Here is a 19,950-nt window from a genome sequence, read left to right on the forward strand (position 1 = left end):
CTCTTCAGGCCCAACAAAGCACCAACCAGCAACCCACCAATTTAATACTAGCCTAATCACAGGACAATTTACAATAGCCAGTTAGCCAACTAACTGGTATGCCTTTGGACTGTGGGAGGAAACTGAAGAACCTGGAGGAAATGCACGCAGCCACGGGGAGAACATGCAAAACTCCTTGCAGGCAGCAGCAGTGATTTCCAAGATGGTGGCACGACACAGCTTGCAGCGGCCACTCCAGAGCTGATTATCTGTTATTTGTGAAGTGGGGTGCCGTGCGCAATCATAATCGATTGAAAACTGACGTGGGAGCACGGAGGAACATCGGGAAATCTCCGGAAAGACCTTCTTCGTTGCTGCAGCTGTGAGGTCCGGGACTCTGCTGGGAGGAACAGACCCCCAGTCCTCGGGGTTGCGTTGCCGATGGCCGTTGGCGGGGCCATCTTAATACACTCGGCAGAGGATGGTGCTCGGAGAAGCTGTGCCGGAGGAGATGGTCGTCAGCTCAGAGGTTCGATGGACTCGGAGTCTGCTGCGGTCAGGTCGCTTTTGGTGTGTGCTGCATCTGTGAGGCTGGGTTCAACGGAGCTTTCATTGTGTGCTGCATCTGCGAGGCTGAGTCGGGCGGCGCCTTGGAAGTTCATAGCGGGGGTATTCCCTTCTGCCGCCAGCATGGGATAGCGTGTATGTCTGGACACTCGGGACTTGTGGAAACTGTGTGGTGATTTCTTTTGAACTTATATAAAATCTTTGGACTATTTTTACTGTGCCCATGGTCTGTTTTTTTTATCAATTATGCTATTGTTTGCACTGTTGTAATTATGTGGTTTTGTAGCTTTAGTTTTTGGTCTTGTTTGTCTGGTGGATTTGGAGCTCCTTTCCGGGGAACGCACTAAGACGGTAGCGCATTATTAACATGCAGCAGCCTCTCCGGACTCTGGATTGGGGATCGCCAAACGTTATGTGGATTTTCTGGTGTAGTCTGTTTTGTCATATGCCTTTGTGATATCATTCTGGAGGAATGTTGTCTCATTTTTTAACTGCATTGCATTTGTGGTTTCTAAATGACAATAAACTGAATCTGAATTGAACTCTGAATCTGAAATGCTCCAAGCTGTAATAGTGTTGCGCTCACTGCTACGCTACTCTGGTGCCCTATTGACCGGCACCCAGTATTAACTTAGTATGTACTGTGTGCATAGAATAAAATTATAACAAAGCAATTTATAATGAGTGTATTTTAATTAGTGTACCGTGTTTTCCCATCTCCTTATTACTGTACAACATCCCTGCTCTAGCTACTTTTTGTTCCTAAAACCTTAACTGAACTTGTGAAATTCCTTTCTAATGCCTCTCAGACTTAACCTGTAGCACCTTTACTGTAGTGAAGTGTTTCCAACCTACTTTTTAATCCCAAGAAGTATCATGGAGATATTTTTAAAGGTGTTCTGTACAATATTAAAAATATATATTTACAGTAATTCATTTTTTTCCCTCTATGTATTGCCTTGCACTGCTGTCACAAGACAACAAATTTCACAGTATATGCTAGCAATATTAAATCTGATTCTGATTCCCTTCTTTGCAGGGCTTATGCAAATAGTGCTGCTACTTACCTGGTGATCGAGACAGAATTATGACTTGTGCCTCCACTTTCAGGGAAACTGCTTCATCATTGACTATAGAAGGTGAAATTTGAACAGGTTCTGTGTGATTTCAGGTCAACAGGTGAGTAGCAAAAGCCATGTATGCTTCTACCGCTGGCTCCGATTATTAATATTCCTCTTCCTTGTTCATTTGCTCTGGAGAGTCATTGAAAACGAGTCTCAAAACAAGATTGAAGTGTATTGCCTGAGCGGAAGTACAACAATATCCAGAGTATTGATCTTTAATTTGTCTCTTTTACATTAACTTGGCAGTATCTTGGGAGGTAAACAGAAATACATCATCAGAATTCAGCTTATTGTGGTATCTTTGCTCATTAAATGAGACATGAATAGTTTTGTACTTTAAAAGAAAGTTACAAACTTCTTAATGTAGGAGTGCTGCTGTCACTAGCAGTAAATTCAAAAGATCTGATACAACCTTTTGATGGTTGAATAGTTTGAAATAAAATGATATGGATAATAAAGTGCTTTCTGTCTCAGCGAGTGTTTTTTTTTAAATCACCCACACAGTCTATTCTGGTATAGACTGTGTGAACAGCATCCTGTACTATAGTAAATCCCTCAAACACTTCATTGAGTGTGATAGAAAATTTATCAAATCTGAGGGCAAAGATAGGCAGTAAATAGTTATTTTTCAGACTGAAGGACAATGTAGTGTTTCCATCTCTTAGATTTTTGTTTTTGTTTTTTTTTTAATTTTATCTTTTACTTCAAGGTAAAATCTTTAAAGGTATGCAGTAGCACAAAGCTTGAAATGAAGTGAACAAATGTTTAGCAGCAGGCTGGAAGAGAACATGGATGGACATTCTGAAGTGTGGCAGATTTTTCTTGTAAAGAAAGTCGCAATGATATATGACAAGCAGTTAGGTAATCCATCAGGAGAAGTTGATAAGAAAGCATTTTATTAAAAAAGTAAACAAATACGGCAAGATATAGATCAGTTACAGATATGGGCAGAGAAGTGGTGAGGAGTTTAATCCAGGCAAATGTAAGGTGTTGTACTTTGTATATGAAAGGGGAAAATATACAATTAATAGTAGGCCTCTTAATAGCATGAGGCTCAGAGGGATCTTGGTGTCAAGGTCCCTAGTTCATTGAAAGAGGCTATGCGATTGGATAAAGAGGTAAGGAAGTCATGTTGGCATGCTTGTCTTAAGTGTAAAAGTAAGGAAGTCATGCTGTAGTTTCAGTCCGACCACACTTGTATTATTGTATGTAGGTCATCCCATTATAGGAAGAATGTGGAGGGGGTTTGCCATAATGCTGCCTGAATTAGAGGATATGAGCTATAAAGTAAAGTTAGACAAACTTTGGTATTGTTCTCTCCTGAGCATCAGAGTCTGAGAGCAGGCACGATCGAGGTTTCACAAATTATGAGGGGCTTAGATAGTATGGCCAGTCAGAATCTTTTCCCCAGGGTAGTAATGTCAAAAACTTTTAAGGTTGGGAAGGCATTGGGAGTTTAAAGGTGACTTGAAGGGCAAGGTGGGTACCTGATGTGGATTACCAAAGGCAGGGGTAGTAGTGTAAATGGGCAGTTGGGTAGAGTTTAAGAGGCTTTTAGACAAACTCGTGAATGTGAAGGGAATGGAGGGATGCATATGATACACAGGAGGACATTTAGTATAAATTGGCAGCAAGATTGGCCAAATGGCTGTAGTGTTCCAGAGGTTTTAAAAATTCAACATCTCATCTTGGGTGTTATAAATAGAAGGTATTGAAGCTATAAAATGCTGCTAAACTCTCAGCCAGTGTGTTTTGAGCAATTCTGATCACCACACACTAGGCAGTAATGTTAAAGAATAGCAACTACAAAAGCTGAAATTGTTCTCCTTGTAACATGTTTCAAGAAGATTTGACAAAGGTATTGAAAATCATGAATGCTTTGATAGTGTAGACAAAGGAAAAATGTTTTCACTACTCAATGGTGCAGGAATTGAAGTTTATTTGTAGTGATGCCAGAGACAACATGGGAGAGTATTTCTTTAAGGTAATGAGTAGCATTTTCAGGTTTTTAAAACAGTAGTTCCAGCACAAATATTAATTAGCTTTGGAAGAACTGGCATGTAGAAATACAATCTTTGTTCTGGGTGATTATACAATAGCTGTCATCCTTAACTGATTAAAAAACAAATACTGTTGAACAAGCGTAATATTTGTTTAGACTTTTAATCCTATCATTCTAACCAGCTATGATGTGTTAGTTACATTCTTAATTCTTGAGCAGTAAATGTGTTCTAGCCTCTAGAGGTGCAGTTTATTTTGTATGATCATCATTTCCTGTTCATAAGCTGCTTCTTAAAATATCATTTCCTGCATGGATTAATTTGGATTTCGACTTGAAGCACACAGTGTATAAAGACATCCATCTTCACCTCTTTATTTGCCCTTAAAACAGCAATATATTTTTACGAGTAAGTTCTCATTTAAAAACCCTGAAGAAAGCTTCTGGCTCGGGTGATTTTAACTCGCTGCTTAGCTTTGTATACGTACACTGTGAGGGCAGTAGAAAATGGGTTTTGATAGTTTCACCAGTTACAATACTTACCGTGAAACATCATAGTTTATTATTGTTGGTTTATTAATGTCACATGAACCAATACAGTGAAAAATTTAGTTTTGCATGCACCACCCATATAGATCATTTCATTATATCAGTGTGTTGAAATAGTACAAAGGCAAACAGTAACAATGCAGAATAAAAGTTTATAGAGAAAGTGCAGGCAGGTGATAGGTGCAAGGGCATAACAAGGTATATTGTGAGGGCTATGTAAATCCAAGTTACTCTGAAGAGTACTCTGTAAGTAAGGATAATATAGAAATTCTATGACTCAGAAGGGGTCTTTCTTGCCAAAAGAGCTACCTACCTAATGTTGCCTCACTAACCAAAGCACACATGCAGGTGATAGCTCTTCAAGTACATTCATAAAATGTGGGGAGGAAATGTTGTTCTACTATATTTTCAGGCAGCAACTTCCAGACACCCACCATGTTCTGGATGGAAAAATTTTCACACCTCTTGTCTAATCCTTGGCCAATAACTTAAAATTAATACATTTTGTTTATTTTTACCTTTTTCTAGCAAAGGAAAAGGGTTAATTCTATGAAGGACCACTCAGAATTCTATGCATTAAGTGTCTCCTTAATCTCCTCTGTTCCTGAGAAGAAAACCCTAGTTTATATCAAAGTTCTGATCTTACAATTCCGTCAGTTTCCTTGTAAATCTGCATTCTCACCAGTCCAAATGCCTTTCTTCGAACTAGAAAATCAGAATCAGGTTTAATATCACTGGCATTTGTTGTGAAATTTGCTGTTTTGTAGACTAGAGGTGGTCGAAGTGGAGTTATATACAGTTCTAGTATAACTACCCTAGTGCTTAGAATTTGTGTCTTCAGTAGTAAAGGAAAGCCATTCTATTTGTCTTGTGCATCTTATTGACCTACACTTGCTGTCTGTTAAGTATCTGGGCACACAAATCCAAGGTCCTTTTGTACCTCCATGCCATTCAGCATTGCACCATTGAACATCTCCTTGTCTTGTTGTATCTCAATAAATGCATTTCTTGACACTCTGGATTAGATGCCACTTTTCAGCCAACTAACCAGACCAGTTGTATTCTTACAAAGTTTAAAAACTTTTCTCCTCACTGTTGACATCCAAATTTTGTATTATCTGGTAAAATTCCTTATTGGTCACCTGAATATATTTAATACATTTATAATAGGATAATTTTTCTAATACAGATTACAAAACTGTGGAAAAACACTGATTGCAGCAAAAACTATGTGAATATTTTTAACTTTTTAGGACATCAGAGGGCATGTATTAGAACAAAATGGGAACAGAGCAGACATGGGAGCACCGATGTTGATAATGTATGCAATTAGTGTGCACTGGCTGAACTAGGCAATTTTTTTTTTGTATGTTATTTACTATTCTTGAGAAATCCTTTGTTCTTTCACTGCAAAACATGAGAAATAGGATCCAGAGTAGGCTACGTAGTCTCTTGACTGTTCTACCATTCACCAAGATTGTGGGCGAACTTCAACCTCAAAACCTAATATCTTGCCATATCTGAATATGATTCCTATAATATCCCAAAATATATGAATACCAGTTTTAAATAGAATCAGTGCCTGAAGCTCCAGATCTCAGCTAGATGATTTCAAAGATTTACCATCCTTCAAAGACATTGCTTCCCATTTCAATCCTAAATGGATAATCCCCATTTTGAAAGTATTAATGATGCATTTGTAGTTGAAGGCATTTATAAACTCGTACGTCTTTACTGTTCTTGTCCAAACTCTAGAATGTCAGCAATCGTGTAAAGGTAGAATGTTTCAAACAAAAATGAGAGAATGAATGCATCAAGTCAAAGCATACTTAGCAGTATGAGAGGGTAATCAGCAAGTATGCACATAGTCTGAGCAGTACTGTTTTCTCCAGTGGGTGAAGGCCTGTGGTGCTGCACACAAACTAACAAAAAAATCTATCTCTTGCCTGTCTGCGTCTCCCCTTGTGTTCTGGAGAAGTGCAGCGCACAGTGGGTCGATGTTAAAAGAGAAGTCCAACTGCTGATAATTGCAGATCGTATCCTGTTTGGGAAGGGTTTTGAATGGAATACTTCAAGCTAAAGTAGTCTGCTTAAGCTCAGTGGAACAGAAAGGTGTGAATAAGCATTAACTTTTCCATCCACAATTGTTTGCTTTGTATTTGATTCAGTCCAGTGGAAAGGAGGAAGGAGGCAGATACCCAAGCAAGGTCCTTGGGTGGGTCGGAAGCAGGACTGTGTTTTGGCAGCTGGCAAGGATATGACCGTAATTTTTTTAAGTGAGAAACAGCACAGGCGTATGGAGTAAGTAACAGGCAAATCTCAAAGTCGTCATTTGAAGACAGAAGTTTCACAACAATTAACTGGGTTTCACCAGCTGAATGAAGAGGATGGCGAACTATTTCAGAGAAGTGTTTCCATATTCTGGAAATACAGGTGAAAGTTAATGCTTACAGTTTCAACTTAAATCACAGTAGTTCAGAATGGCAGTTATGGAGAGGAATCCGTACATGAGGAATATTCCTGCTGCATTGTTAACTAGAAGGAAGATTATTGCAGCACTGAACATAAAGGCCACAGATATTTTTGGGGATCTTCTACCAAGATGATTCTTGATGATATTTACCAGGATGCTGTCTGGATTAGAGAGCACATCTGATGAGGAAAGACTGAGCAAGCAAGAGCCTTTCGCTTTGGAGCAAAGAATGATGAGAGGTGACTGATAGAGGTGCATAAGATGGTAAGAGGCATAGATAAAGTGGATAGCCAGAGACTTTTCCCAGGGCAGAAATGGGTAATACGAGAAGACATAACTTTAAAGTGATTGGAAGGAAGTTTTGAGGGGGGTTGTCAGGATAGTGTTTCTTTTTTTTTTACAGTGGTGAGTGTATGGAATACTTAGCTGGGGTAGTGGTAGAAGTGGATACATTAGGGGCTTTTAAGAGACTTTTAGATAGGCACATGGTTGAAAGAACAATAGAGAGCTATGTGGGCAGGAAGACTTAAAATGATCTTGGAGTAACTTAAAAGGTTAGCACAATATCATGGGTTGTGTATTTAATGTTTCAGTAAAATTGTAAATATTATTTGATTAAGCATTCATTGTTTACATGGTTCATTATGGGTTATATGAAAAAGTACATGAATGACATATGTCATTATATCATATGTATGCGCTTTTCTAAAGTAAAACTAGCTAAGGACACATGATCCCCGAGTCTGTTTTTCTTTTGATTAGTTTTATGTTTTTGAGTTACACAACTGTGCTGTGCTTTATTATAGGGGTCACCAACCTTTTTTGCACCATGGACCGGTTTAATATTGACAATATTCTTGCAGACTGGCTGATTGAGGGGAGGAGGGCTTAATCATGACTGGAATATAGGTGATAAGTCAACTATAAGTCACTTATAAGTGGCTAATACACTCAATTTCATTTCTAAAAGGGTTTATCTAATGAATTTAATATTAAGCACACCGCATATTTTCCTCGCATGAATATAGTGATAAGTCAATTATAAGTCACTTATAAGTCAATAGCATCATAATATTTTAAGTAATGTTTGGATATTAAACACACAGTGCATATTTTCCTCATATGAACATAAAATCATTGCAACACACCAATATCGCTGAATCAGTGGGAGCCCTGGGTTTGTTTCCCTGCAACAAGACGGTCCCATCAAAGGGTGATGGGAGACAGCAATACTTGAAGGGGGCTCCTAATGTCCAGTCTATTCCACAATTAAGTTTTCATTGCATTCATTGCAGAAAACCCCACTTTGCAGAGATATGATGTTGGAAATGGAAGCAATGTTTTCAGTGCTTTCGTGGCTATCTCAGGATTTTCAGCCTTGACTTTGATCCAGAATGCCGGCAGAGATGCTATGTCAAACATACTTTTCAGCCCACCATCATTTGTAAGTTCGAGGAGTTAATCATCTTCCCATGCTGACATGGATGATTCACTGGGGACGTTCATAAATAGGTCACGGACCCATTTCTTTGCACGTCTTCGGTCATTTGCAGTTGGGAAGTAAGGCTTGAATTCTGTTGACAGTGAAGACAGGTGATCACACACCAGCTTTGAGAAGGACAGTGCAGCCTCAGTCTCTCCCAAAATCCCAGCTAATGTTGGGAACATGTCAAATATGCCCCTGTCCACTCACTGTCCTTACAGTTCCGGTTCCAGTTTGCTTTGAAAGCAGACACTTTATCTGCCAACTTGAAGACTGTTGTCATTCTCCCCTGAAGTGACATATTGAGTTCATTGAGCAGGTTGAAGATGTCACACTGATAAGCAAGTTTTGCTATCCACTCCTAGTCACCGAAGTGTGCTGCCAGTGGTGACTTTTTTCCTGAAAGAAATCTCTGTAGCGGCTCTCATAACTCAAAAACCCTGGCCAGGGCTCTCTTCCCTTGATAACCACCTGACTTCAGTGTGTAAGAGAAGGTGTTTGTGCTCTGCATCCATTTCCTCACAAAGCTGCTCAAACAGACGTGAGTTAAGGGCTTTTGCTTTGGTGTGATTGATAACTTCAACAACGTCATTCAATATGCTGTAGATCAGGTGACATTTTTCGGCTAGCCAGCATTTCCCTGTGTCTGACACAATGTATGGACTGGCATTCAGGAGCAACCTCTTTGACTCGGGTAGTGAAACCAGACAGCCGTCCAGTCATAGCTGCAGCCCTGTCTGTGCATATTCCAGCACAGAATGACCAGTCCAGTTTGCCTGACGTGTAGTCATTCAAAGACTTGAATAGTTCTGTCCAAGTTGTGTTAGTTGGCAGCAGCTCTGCACACAACATATCCTCGTGCACATCATCTTGAAATATATGTCGCACATAAACCAGCAGTGTTGCCCTGTTGTTGACATCGGTAGACTCGTCGACCTGGGTAACATACCATGGTGACTCCAACAGCTGTGCTTCGATGTCCTCCGCTATGTCATCGATTCTCCTTGAAACTGCGGTAACTGAAAGAGAAACCTGTGCCACATTGTTAGCTGCAGCTTCTCCCAACAGTTCAGGACACATGTCCTTGGCAGCAGGCAGAATCAGTTCTTCACCAACAGTCTTAGCAATACAGCCAGCCACTAAGTATGACACCCTCAGAGCAGCAGCATTTGTGGCTCTCAGCACTTGCTTCTGTCCCGCCTGCTCACGTTTTTTCCACTCAAAAAACTCAACGTGTTTGTCTTTAAGTGTAGGGTGCTTGGACTCAAGGTGCCGAAGCAGCTTTGAGGGCGTCATTGCCTCATTAGTCAGCTTGTCTCCACATATCACACACGGGCTTGGAGCGTGTGAGTCACTGGTTGCATTAAAGCCATATTTTATATACGACTTGTCATATTTTCTGTTGAAGGAAGCTTTCTTTTTTTTGCTGTCTTGACCTCAGCTGTCTCTGCGTTATTGTCATCGTTAGGCCTTTTATGTCCCCTACCACCTCTTCCAAAGAAACTCTCAAGCGACGTTTGTTTTTTACTCATCGAGTAGTTGTAGGTTAATGACTAACTGACTGACCTCAAGTGGGTAATGATCTCACGTGCATTAAATTTCAATAGTGGGTGTAACAGAGAATGAGGGAAGGTGCAGCTGACTCATAGAATTTCATATCGCCAAAGCATTTAATTTCCTTGCAGCCAGGTAGCACGTGCTTTGCGGCCTGGTGGTTGGGGACCACTGCTTTATTATATGTTTTTAAGGAGTCTTTAAGGAACCTCGAGAGAGATTAATATGTTGCATTTGTTGAATCTGAAAGTGCCCAAATGCAAACTTAAGTTGTACACACCAAAGCCACGTGCAAAGTCACCAAGATAGATTATTAGGCTTGAGTGAGAGCATGTCAATATTGCTATGGTTTCCCAATATACATAAACAACATTGATATAAGTGGATTATGGTTGCAGTTGACATGGTGTCACCTGAGCAAAGCAAAATTGACCTTAGGGTGTTTTGGCAAAGACCAGAAGAGAAACAGTTGCAAAGTCTGGAAAATGAAGCTTCAAAAGGAAGTTGGTGAAGAGGACCAGAATAAGAATAGGAGAGCTTGAGCTTGATATAGCATGGAGTACAGGAAACACAAGAGTCAAGTCTGGGAGTTAGAGTGCTTTAGGTGTGAAGGGTTCTGCAAGAGTCTATAAAGAAGAGTGTTTGCAGTGATTTCAAACAGATGTAGCAAACAACTGCTGATCCAAGGTAAGAAGGTGGTGCAGGTCAAAGCAAAGTCACAGGGGTGTCTGGAGCATGAGGAGCCTGGAATATGTCTAGGAGTTGGCATCATGTGTAGACTCAAGATACAAGATTGTTTAATATATTTTCTTGTACAAGTGTACAATGCATTGTTGAATGTTATTAGAGTAAAAACTTTATTTTTGTATTTACTTGCATGGATTGTAGGATTAAAGGCCCTCCTCCATTAACTGGCACAAAAGAGGAGTGGAGGTCAGTGTAAATCAGTCATGATTTTGTCCAATGTTTGGAGTTAGTTACTCCCAACTAAAAAAAAACTACTACTATTTTTCTTGTGTGCTCCTTTGCATTATTTTATAGCTACCTGATGTACATTAATTTTTTTAAAAAAAGATAAAATCCATTTTTCCAAGACCAATACTTGGAAATGTGATTTAACAACATATGGTAAACATTAAAGAGCTAAGGGTAATATTTTTTTGACAATTTGGCAAAATGTCAATTAGAAGGTGGTGATTTAACTTCTTGAAATATCGGCTTCCTCACTAGGTCCCATATGTTCAGACTCTATTCACTGTTACATGATAACCTGATTCTTCATGAGTATTTGATTAAATAACTGAATCTTCGCACCATTCTGTTATCATTTTTCACAATGAAACATGTTTTGACAGTGCTTCACCGTAATTGTATTTTAATGGATAAATCAATACTTTCTGTTAAGTGTCCTTGTTATCATACAGCAGAAGCATGTTAATTGGAGCATTTTGTTTAAAAAGTGTTAGTCCAAACCTTCAGCGTGACCTTGTATTTATAATATTAACATAATTTGTATACAGGCTATGTTTAACATCTGCAGAGTGTTCCTATTTAAAGTTATATCTTGGCTTTGTTCAGCCAAAACAAATTGAACAAAATATGTAATAGGTTCCTTAACTGCAGTTTGTTTTTTTTTTCCCCTTCTGTCAATGGATCATAATTTACTGCACTGTCCCTTTAGTTTTTATCCACCAACTGTGTCTAGTTACACAAGGTGTAAAGCTGCTGCTGATCCTGCAATTATTTTCAATAGAATGATCCAGAAGAAGCTCCTGCAAAGACCATGTAGCAATTAATCTAAGAATATTAACAAATGGAAATGCCCACTTGATTTGTACACTGTCTACATGTTAAACGATTAGCTTTATTTGGTACATATATATTGAAACATATAGTGAAGTATGTTGTTTGCATCAATGACCAAAACAATTCAAGGATTGTGCTGGGACAAATGTCACCCAAGTTCCGGTGCCTACATAGCATACTCAAAATTTACTAACTCTAACTGTATGTCTTTGTAACATGAGTGGAAACTGGAGCACTTGGAAGATACCCACGTGGTCATGAGGAGAATGTACACGCTCCTTACAAGCAGCAGCAGGAATTGGACCCAGATCGGTGATTGCTGGCTCTGCGCTAACCACTACCATATAGAAAAAATGTGTAGGATTGAGTACCAGGCTGTCTTCCTTGTCTATTGCACAAGTGTGGATAGTTAATGTGTTATCAGTCCTAGTACACTAGGTTACTTTGTTTTCTTTAAATTGCTCATTGTCTAGCCTGTGGGGTGCAATTACGTTGCTGTGGAGCGGTCAAGCTGACTCACCTCTGACTCGTGCTGTGTTTAAAAACAAACATGAAAAGTGAGTTGAAGGAAAATGAATAATTGGCGAAAGAGAAAAATCAATTAATCCATTTGTATCTGGCTTGCTAATTTTATGGTTCTGTGTCATTTATCTAGCAATTATGCCTCACTATTAAGATTGTTCTGTGCTCTTGGCAGAGACATGTTGTCCTCCAATTACAATAAATCTGTTACAGAAAAACATACAATATTACCTATAAATATTAGAGCTTCCCGATCATGATGCTTTAAAGATTTGTGGAGAACGAAATATTTCAATGCGATCACCAGAGTCTTTTATCCTCTCTGTGATGGATATGCTCATTAATCACAACTGAATGAGTTTTTAGTTGAATCCTGCATAATGAGCTACTGACTTAATTCTGCTAGGGCTCACTTGCAGAAAAAGATAAGCCCAGATTTGCCTTTGAAAATATTGCAGTTACAGAAGGAATTGATGATACTATATAAATTTACTTGCTGGAAGCTGATTGCATAGATTCTTAATTTTTTTCAGATTTCTTAGATGTCTGCATAGCATTTAACTTAAATGGGCTTTTGTCGGGTGGACTTTGTACAGAATTTTGGAATTCCCTTTTCACTACTTGGCTAGTCCTTTAGGTTTCTCAGTTTGAGAATCAGAATTGTTGATTTGTAGGTTGTGAACTTTGTTATTTTTGCAGTAGCAGTACAGTACTACAAATTACAAATAAAATTCTATAAAAATAAACAAAAGGAGCTCATGGGTTCATTGACCATTCAGAAATCTCAGAGTGGATGGAAAGAAGCTGTTTCTGAATCATTGAGTGTTGGTCTTCAGTTTCCTGATGGTAATAAAGAGAAGAGGGCCTATACAGTGAGGATATAGATGATGAGGATCCTTCGTGTTGGATCCTGCCTTCTTGAGCCACCACCTCTTGAAAATGTTCATGATAGTGGGAGAGTTGTGCCTGTGATCAATCTAGCAACATCTGCAGCCTTTTACACTCTTGTGCATTGACAGCTCCATACCAGGCTGTGAGGCAATCAGTTTTAATGTTCTCCACTAAACATTTAGAAATTTGCAAGAGTCTTTGGTGACATACCAAATCTCCAAAAACTCTTAACAAAGTAGAACTGCTGATGTGGCACCTTTGTGACTGCATCATTGTGTTAGGCCCAGGACAGATTCTCTGAGATGTTGCATCCAAGAACTTGAAGCTGCTCACCCTTTCCACTGGTGACCGTTCAAAGAGGACTGGTGTTTCCTCCTGATTTTTCCTCCTTGATGTCCACTATCAATTTTATGGTCTTGTTGATGTTGATAGTGAGATTGTCATTGTGACATCACTCAACCAGCTGATCTATCGCATGCTTCCTTGTCACCTTTTGAGATTCTGCCAGTGGTGTAATTGGTGAGCCTAACTTGGGTGGGGTGGAGGGAAAAAAATCTTGTGTCTTCAATCAGTAACCCCTGTATTTATTTTTTTAGACTGTATCCCTATATCTAGAGTCTCCCACTAGGAAACATTATTTCTACATTCATCCTATTATTATCCCTCAGAATCTTTTAGGTACATGAAAACCCTTCTTCCTCCCTAAAACCCCAGTGGAGTCCTACTTTTACTTCTCAGGCAAGCTGCCCATTTTGGCCATTCTACTGGAACAAACAAGGTCACATTTTCCCAACATTATAGTTTTTGCCGGACTTTTTCTTCTCTTTTCACAATTTTTTTTCCCCCACACGTTCTACTGTTTCTGAAGAACTGTGTGCTTGAGGGAATATGTAGGGCATGGTGGCGAAATAATTAGCAGTGCTGCATCATAGCTCGAGGCACCTGGATTTGATGCTGGTTTAGAGAGCAGTCCATGCAGAATTGACTTATTTTCTCTGTGACCATGTGGGTTGCTCTGGATGCTCTGTTCTTGGATATCTCAAAAATATGATTGTAGGTTAATTGGCCATGATAAATGGCCTCCCTTGCTGTAGATTAATAAGCAATTAAAGGGGAAGATGGTGGCACGTAAGAGAGAAGTGAGCTGCAGGGTTGCAGACAAGTAAGAAGCAAGCTGTGAAGGGATTGCTTGGTGCAGGCATGGAGAAGTTAATCAGGTCAGGTAAGATATCTGGGCACTGGGCCTTTGGGCAGAACTGGCTTTGGTCTGAGTCATTAGTCAAAGCTTAAGTTGCTGCTGTCATTGTGAAGCCTCTTTTGGTGCCACAATTTCTTTCAAGGAGCACTCTACGAATGACAACAATCTACTCATTGCTGGAAAATGTTTTTTTTCAATGCACCTTGGAAGTTTTGTACCCTATGGAGCTCGTCTAATCTCCAGCATATTAACCAACTGTAGCCATACATAGAAGAATCAAAGTATTTTCAATTTATAGCACATTTTAATAAGTGATTAAAATCTGAGTAAATGGTGTTTTGAGATCAGCATTATATGATTAAAATTTCACTATTTCCCTTTTACTTAACATTTGCAAGTTTACTAAAGGGTTGATCAATCAAATATTGTCAGCTCGTAATCATGTTTTATTTCTCGCCCAATGATCTTTTTGATTGCTGGAGGTTGGTAATGTGCCAAACTAATTAATGAGAATTCAAAAATTAAAGTTTAACAGCATTTTTAAACATGATCATTATACCAGTGAGACAACTGTGATTTAATGAAGAAGGTAATGGCCCAGAATTTGCATTTATAACAATGGCAAAATAGTCAGCATTTGCTGTTGTTGCTGTTTAGAATTGACAGCAACTTTTGACATCTGCTCACATGCAATTAAATGCAGAACTCCAGAAATTTTTGTGGAGATGCTGTGCTCCTCCATGGGCTGAACCTTTGCATTATTTGCACATGCATTCAGCACAGGATCAATTATTCTTGTCATGAGCTTCAATATTTTGTGGCACTCCCATAACATAATATTCATTGAAATGTTCTATCTATCCAGACGAAACTATGCTTCTAATTTCACTGGCCTGATAAAGCAAGTAGTTATAAGGGTTGTGTCATCTTTGCTGCCCCCATCCACTCTAAATAATATACTAAAATCAGTTTTAATTTTGATCATCTGGGCTTCCACAGTAATCCCATATGCAAGTCCCTGTCTTTATTTTGTTTTCAATAAAGTGATTAAAAATTTCATTATAATCCTAGTTTATTGTCTATGGATTCTTTAATCTAATGGGATGCTCAACCTGGATACCCTGTGTGTGGTCCAGACTAGAAGGTAAGTAGAATGGGGGAGGGGCATAATCTGTGTTTGAGAGCACAGTTAATCTTTCAGGACAACTTTATTGGCCTTTAAATCCATGAAATCCTGGCTATTGATTTGGAATAGAAATCCAGCTGATATACTAAGTATGGTCCATGAACACCACCTCACTTTTTTGCTGTCCTTTTGCAGTATTTATTTTTTATATACTTGTAATTTGTGATAATATTTTTCTGTATTGCACTCAATATTCCCTCTAACATTTTTTTTTTACAGCTGTGTGGAGCAACTATTGCTCTGAGCATGAAATTTCCATGGCTTGAAAACTGCATGGCTCTTTAAATGGCTTTTTAATAATATGCAGACTATGAATATTTAGAATGAAATTTGAAAAATCACATTTTTATTTTTTAATTAAAACGATAGTGAAATACAGTATAACAAAATTGTTAATGTTTTGTAAACTAAACTATTTCTGATCTGTCTTTATTACAAATCCATTGGCCGTAAACACTGTCCAGATTAATTTCACATCCAGATGAAAGATGCGTCTTAATCCTCATTAGATCATCCAAATGTTCCACTTCTACTGTTTCTGGATTTGCATTTGATTAAATTCATAAGACTAAATCCATGTTTGCAGTCAGCACTAGAAGCTTGAAGTGTTTCAATGATGTCAACAAGGATTGACAGTTCTTCAAATTCTTTGTTTCTGAACACATAGTTCAAAATATCTGCAGATATAAAATTTGAACCAATCTTAACTTTTTCAGAAGTGACGAATTTGAAATCACAGTATTGCTGGATATTTTTGAGGTAATGCTTTCATCATAGTTCATAATAGTAGCTGAGTAAGAAAATTCTTGCTGTGTGGCAACAAAGGCTATGTGCGCGGGAGCGTCTCAGTTACCGCGTGGCAGTGCACCCGGTACAGCTCCAAGGGAACACTGTACTACTGCTACAAAAAGCAACAAATTTCACAACCTATGTCAGTGATTTAAAAAAAAAACCCCACCTGATTCTGATTCAAAGGTGATCAGGGCTACATTACATACAAAGCAACTTCAAACTTCAAAGAATTTTTTCAAGTTTCACAGAAGAAACTAGACAAACAATCTCTTTTAACAGCAATTAATTTTGCCCATATGGCACATCCATAATAAATATTCACATGCAGTGCTGGGAGTTAATCCGTACCAAGAGATAGCATGTGTTTTTGCTGCTTTGCATAGTAAGTGTCTGCTGCCAAAGCAACGGTGGTTTCCAGTGGAGTCTTTCAAGTTTAGCTGTGTATTTTTGACAATGCCAGCATCTTTTTGTTGTTTTTGTTTATCACTGGAAACCATTGTCTTGTAGCTCGATGTGCATCACCCAGTGCTGCCTTGTATTTACGCATCAGCATTTCATTTACAGACAGTACTAACTCTTTGGTTTCCTTTCCTAGTTAAGACCAAGAAATCTAAGTTTTTAAGGGAAGATTTAAAAGGCAGTTTGAGTCAAAATATCGATTCAAAATTTACCTTGCTTTACTTCTGCCCTTTTCTGTTCCCTGATTTTTTTTTCATTATTTGACATCCTTGGCACAGTGACTGAAATATTGTCAAAGTATCAGTGAATGTTTTGAAACAGTGTTAAAGGAAAGAGAACACCAGTTATTTCCAGTTGACTTTCCAGTCCTTGAGATCACCTTGTCTTTCCTCTGCAGGGGTTGAGCAGCTGCCACACCAGAGAAACCTCTACCAATAGCAAGAGTTCTCTGGCAGTTGACGCATGGATGTACCTATTCAGATCACTTCTGCCCAGGGAGTATCTGGTCAGTGGCCTTGAATAACAATCCAGATTTTTAGCTAAATCTCATTTCTATTCTCCAATCATAGAACATAGAACATGGAACAGGGACTTGTTAGCCCGCAATATTGTGCCAAATCCAATAAATTAGTAATCAAATTGCCAGCTAAGTTAATCCCTTGTCCCTGCACAATGTCTATACCCTTCCATTTTTCTCACAGTCCTATGCCTATTTAAACATCTCTTAAATCACTTTACACGATCAGGCAATACAAAGAAAAAATGGATATCAAAGAGCATGTTTGGTGTTCTAATTATTATATGGCATTCTATGTGTTTAATTTTAAATAAATGCCAATGAAAATTGCAAATTCTATCTCTGGTATTAAGGAAAAACACCATCTCATCTCTGTTCTAAAGGAATGTCCTTCTATTCTGAGGCTATGCCCTTTGGTCCTAGGCTACTGCTGATCTCCTGGGATTTTCATGCACAACAGTCTCTAGAGTTTTCAGAGAATAATGCAAAATGCAAAAAACATCCATTCTTTTGGGGAGAATCTCCTTGTTAATGAGAGAGGTCAGAGGAGAAGGGACAGACTGTCTTAAGCTGACAGGAAGATGACAGTAACTCAAATAATCACAGATTACAACAGTAGTGTGCAGAAGAGTATCTCTGATTGCACAACATGTTCAACCTTGATGTGGATGGGCTAAAGCAGCAGAAGACCACAAACAGAATACAGGTGTCCCCTGTTTTTCGAACATTCGCTTTACGACAACTCGCTGTTACAGAAGACCTACATTAGTACCCGTTTTCGCTAACCAAAGAGGATTTTCGCTTTTACGAAAAAAAAGACGCCTGCTTTATACGTGTGTTTACCCCGCAAAAGACTATGACCTTGAAACCTTGTGCGGGCAGTTGTTTGCACATGTATGTATGTACGTGCGTACGTATGCATGTACATGCATAGGCATGTACTTGCCAAATTTTTTTTCTCTCTCCAAATCGATTTTGGCTCGCTGTCTTCCGGATTCTGATAAGTGGAACTACACCGTACATACAATATATATTTCTACTTCATATAGGGTGTATATTTATCATATTTTTTTCTGCTTTTACTATATGTTAGTGTTATTTTAGGTTTTGTGTGTTATTTGGTTTGATATTGGTGGGTTACTTTTTGGGTTTGGGAACACTCAAAAAATTTTTCCCATATAAATTAATGGTAATTGCTTCTTCGCTTTACGACATTTTGGTTTACAAACTGTTTTATAGGAACGCTCTACCTTTGGATTGTGGGGGGGGGGGGACCTGTATCTAATAAAAGGTCCACTGAATGTATACTGTGAGGGGCATTGTGCTACAGTGGGGAAAAGTTAGCAGAGGACCTTGGCCTTGAAAATGTTAACTACAAATTGGTGTGATTGACTCTGAAATACACTTTTGAAATGCCCTGTCAAGCCACTCATTTGTACTATTGCTGCTCATTTGAAGGATGCTTGCAATGCCTTCAAAACAAGGACTGCTTTGTTTGAGGCCCTTGACATCACTGTAAAGGGCAATTAAGGATGGACGATAAATGCTGGTCTTGTCAGCAATACCCAAGATTTACCAAAAAAAATGAGAACATTAAATACATTTCAAGTCAAGTCTCTTTCATAGTTGTAAGAATGACTTAAAAATTGCAACTTGTGATAGTTGCCAATGGGGGTAAGAGTTTATTGATGTAGCTTCCAATTCTTTATCAAAATGCTGTGGAAGGACTGTGTCCTTGCTTCTGCAATTACTTTTCTATCATAAACAAGCTGATTGTTTTTCTTCACTTTTTAAGACTTTTAAATATATTGCTGCTCATTCTGACTGGTCACATCACAGCCTGGTATACAGACAACAATGCACAGAATCAGAAGAAGCTTCAGACAGTAATAGGCTCAGTTAGTTCGATCACAGGCACAACCTTCACTTAGCTTCAGTGACTTCTTGTGCATCTGGATCCTCAGTTTCCTCACTTGCAGACCTCAGTCAGTTTGGATTGTCATCAAACACCATCAGTACTGTTGCACCATTGCCATAGGTAAGTTTGCTGAATTTTTGTTGGTCAAATCAAAGATGATGACGAAACAAACATAGGAGGGGGATTGAAAATCTGGCTGAATGGTGCCAAGACAACAACCTCTCACTCAATGTCAGCAAAACCAATGATGTGATTATTGCCTACAGTAGGAAGAAACCAGAGGTCCAAAAGCCAGTCCTCATCAGGGGATCTGCATTGGAGGGGTTCAGCAACCTCAAGTTCCTCAGCATCATCATTTCAGAGTACTTGAGCCTGGATCTCGCAACTTAAATGCTATTATAAAGAAGGCATGGCAGCACATCTAGTTTCTTTGATTTTTGCAAAGATTTGGCATCTAAAGCTTTCATAGGTGTGTGTTGGTGCATATATTGACTGGCTGCATCACCAGTATGGAGTCATCAATGCCCTTGAACAGAAAAGCCTGCAAAAAGTAGTGGACAGAGTTCAGTCCATCGTGGGTCTAAATGAGGGTTTAAACTAATTTGGCAGGGGGATGGGAACTGGAATGATGGGGCTGAAGATGGAGCATTTGATATACAAGTAGATGCAGTGCGTAGTGAGACTGAGGAAGGGCAGACAGATGATAGGGCAAAATTGCAGTCATTGGGATGAAGTGAAGTGTAACATGGGGCCAAAATGGAAAAAGGTGAAGAATACAGCACTGAAAGTGTTGTCTTTGAATGCACACAGTATATGGAAAAAGGTAGATGATCTTAGAAATGTAGAAAATAGGTGCAGGAGTAGGCCATTCAGCCCTTCGAGCCTGCACCGCCATTCAGTATGATCATGGCTGATCATCCAACTCAGAAACCT

General features: G+C 39.0%; 2 protein-coding genes across 5 annotated transcripts in view; one reads left to right on the forward strand and one right to left on the reverse strand.

Moving 5' to 3' along the window:
- The window catches only part of LOC132400777 (signal-induced proliferation-associated 1-like protein 2), a 503,978-nt gene that overhangs the window by 50,018 nt on the left and 434,010 nt on the right, over positions 1–19,950 (forward strand). For 3 of the 4 annotated variants that reach the window (XM_059982129.1, XM_059982126.1, XM_059982128.1), the window contains exon 2: positions 1,586–1,725. The exons of the other annotated variant lie outside the window; for it this stretch is intronic. The gene's annotated coding sequence lies outside the window, so the exon portion shown is untranslated. The remainder of the gene's footprint in view (positions 1–1,585; positions 1,726–19,950) is intronic. 4 annotated transcript variants of the gene reach the window in all.
- LOC132400778 (SCAN domain-containing protein 3-like) lies at positions 1,732–9,557 on the reverse strand. The gene is made up of 2 exons (XM_059982130.1): positions 7,840–9,557; positions 1,732–1,919 (listed from the first exon to the last, which is right to left on the reverse strand). The coding sequence occupies exon 1, from the start codon at positions 9,468–9,470 to the stop codon at positions 8,763–8,765; it is 708 nt and encodes a 235-aa protein (XP_059838113.1). The 5' UTR covers positions 9,471–9,557; the 3' UTR covers positions 1,732–1,919; positions 7,840–8,762.

The sequence above is a fragment of the Hypanus sabinus genome, chromosome 10 (assembly GCF_030144855.1).
Source record: "Hypanus sabinus isolate sHypSab1 chromosome 10, sHypSab1.hap1, whole genome shotgun sequence".
Taxonomy (NCBI): Eukaryota; Metazoa; Chordata; class Chondrichthyes; order Myliobatiformes; family Dasyatidae; genus Hypanus; species Hypanus sabinus.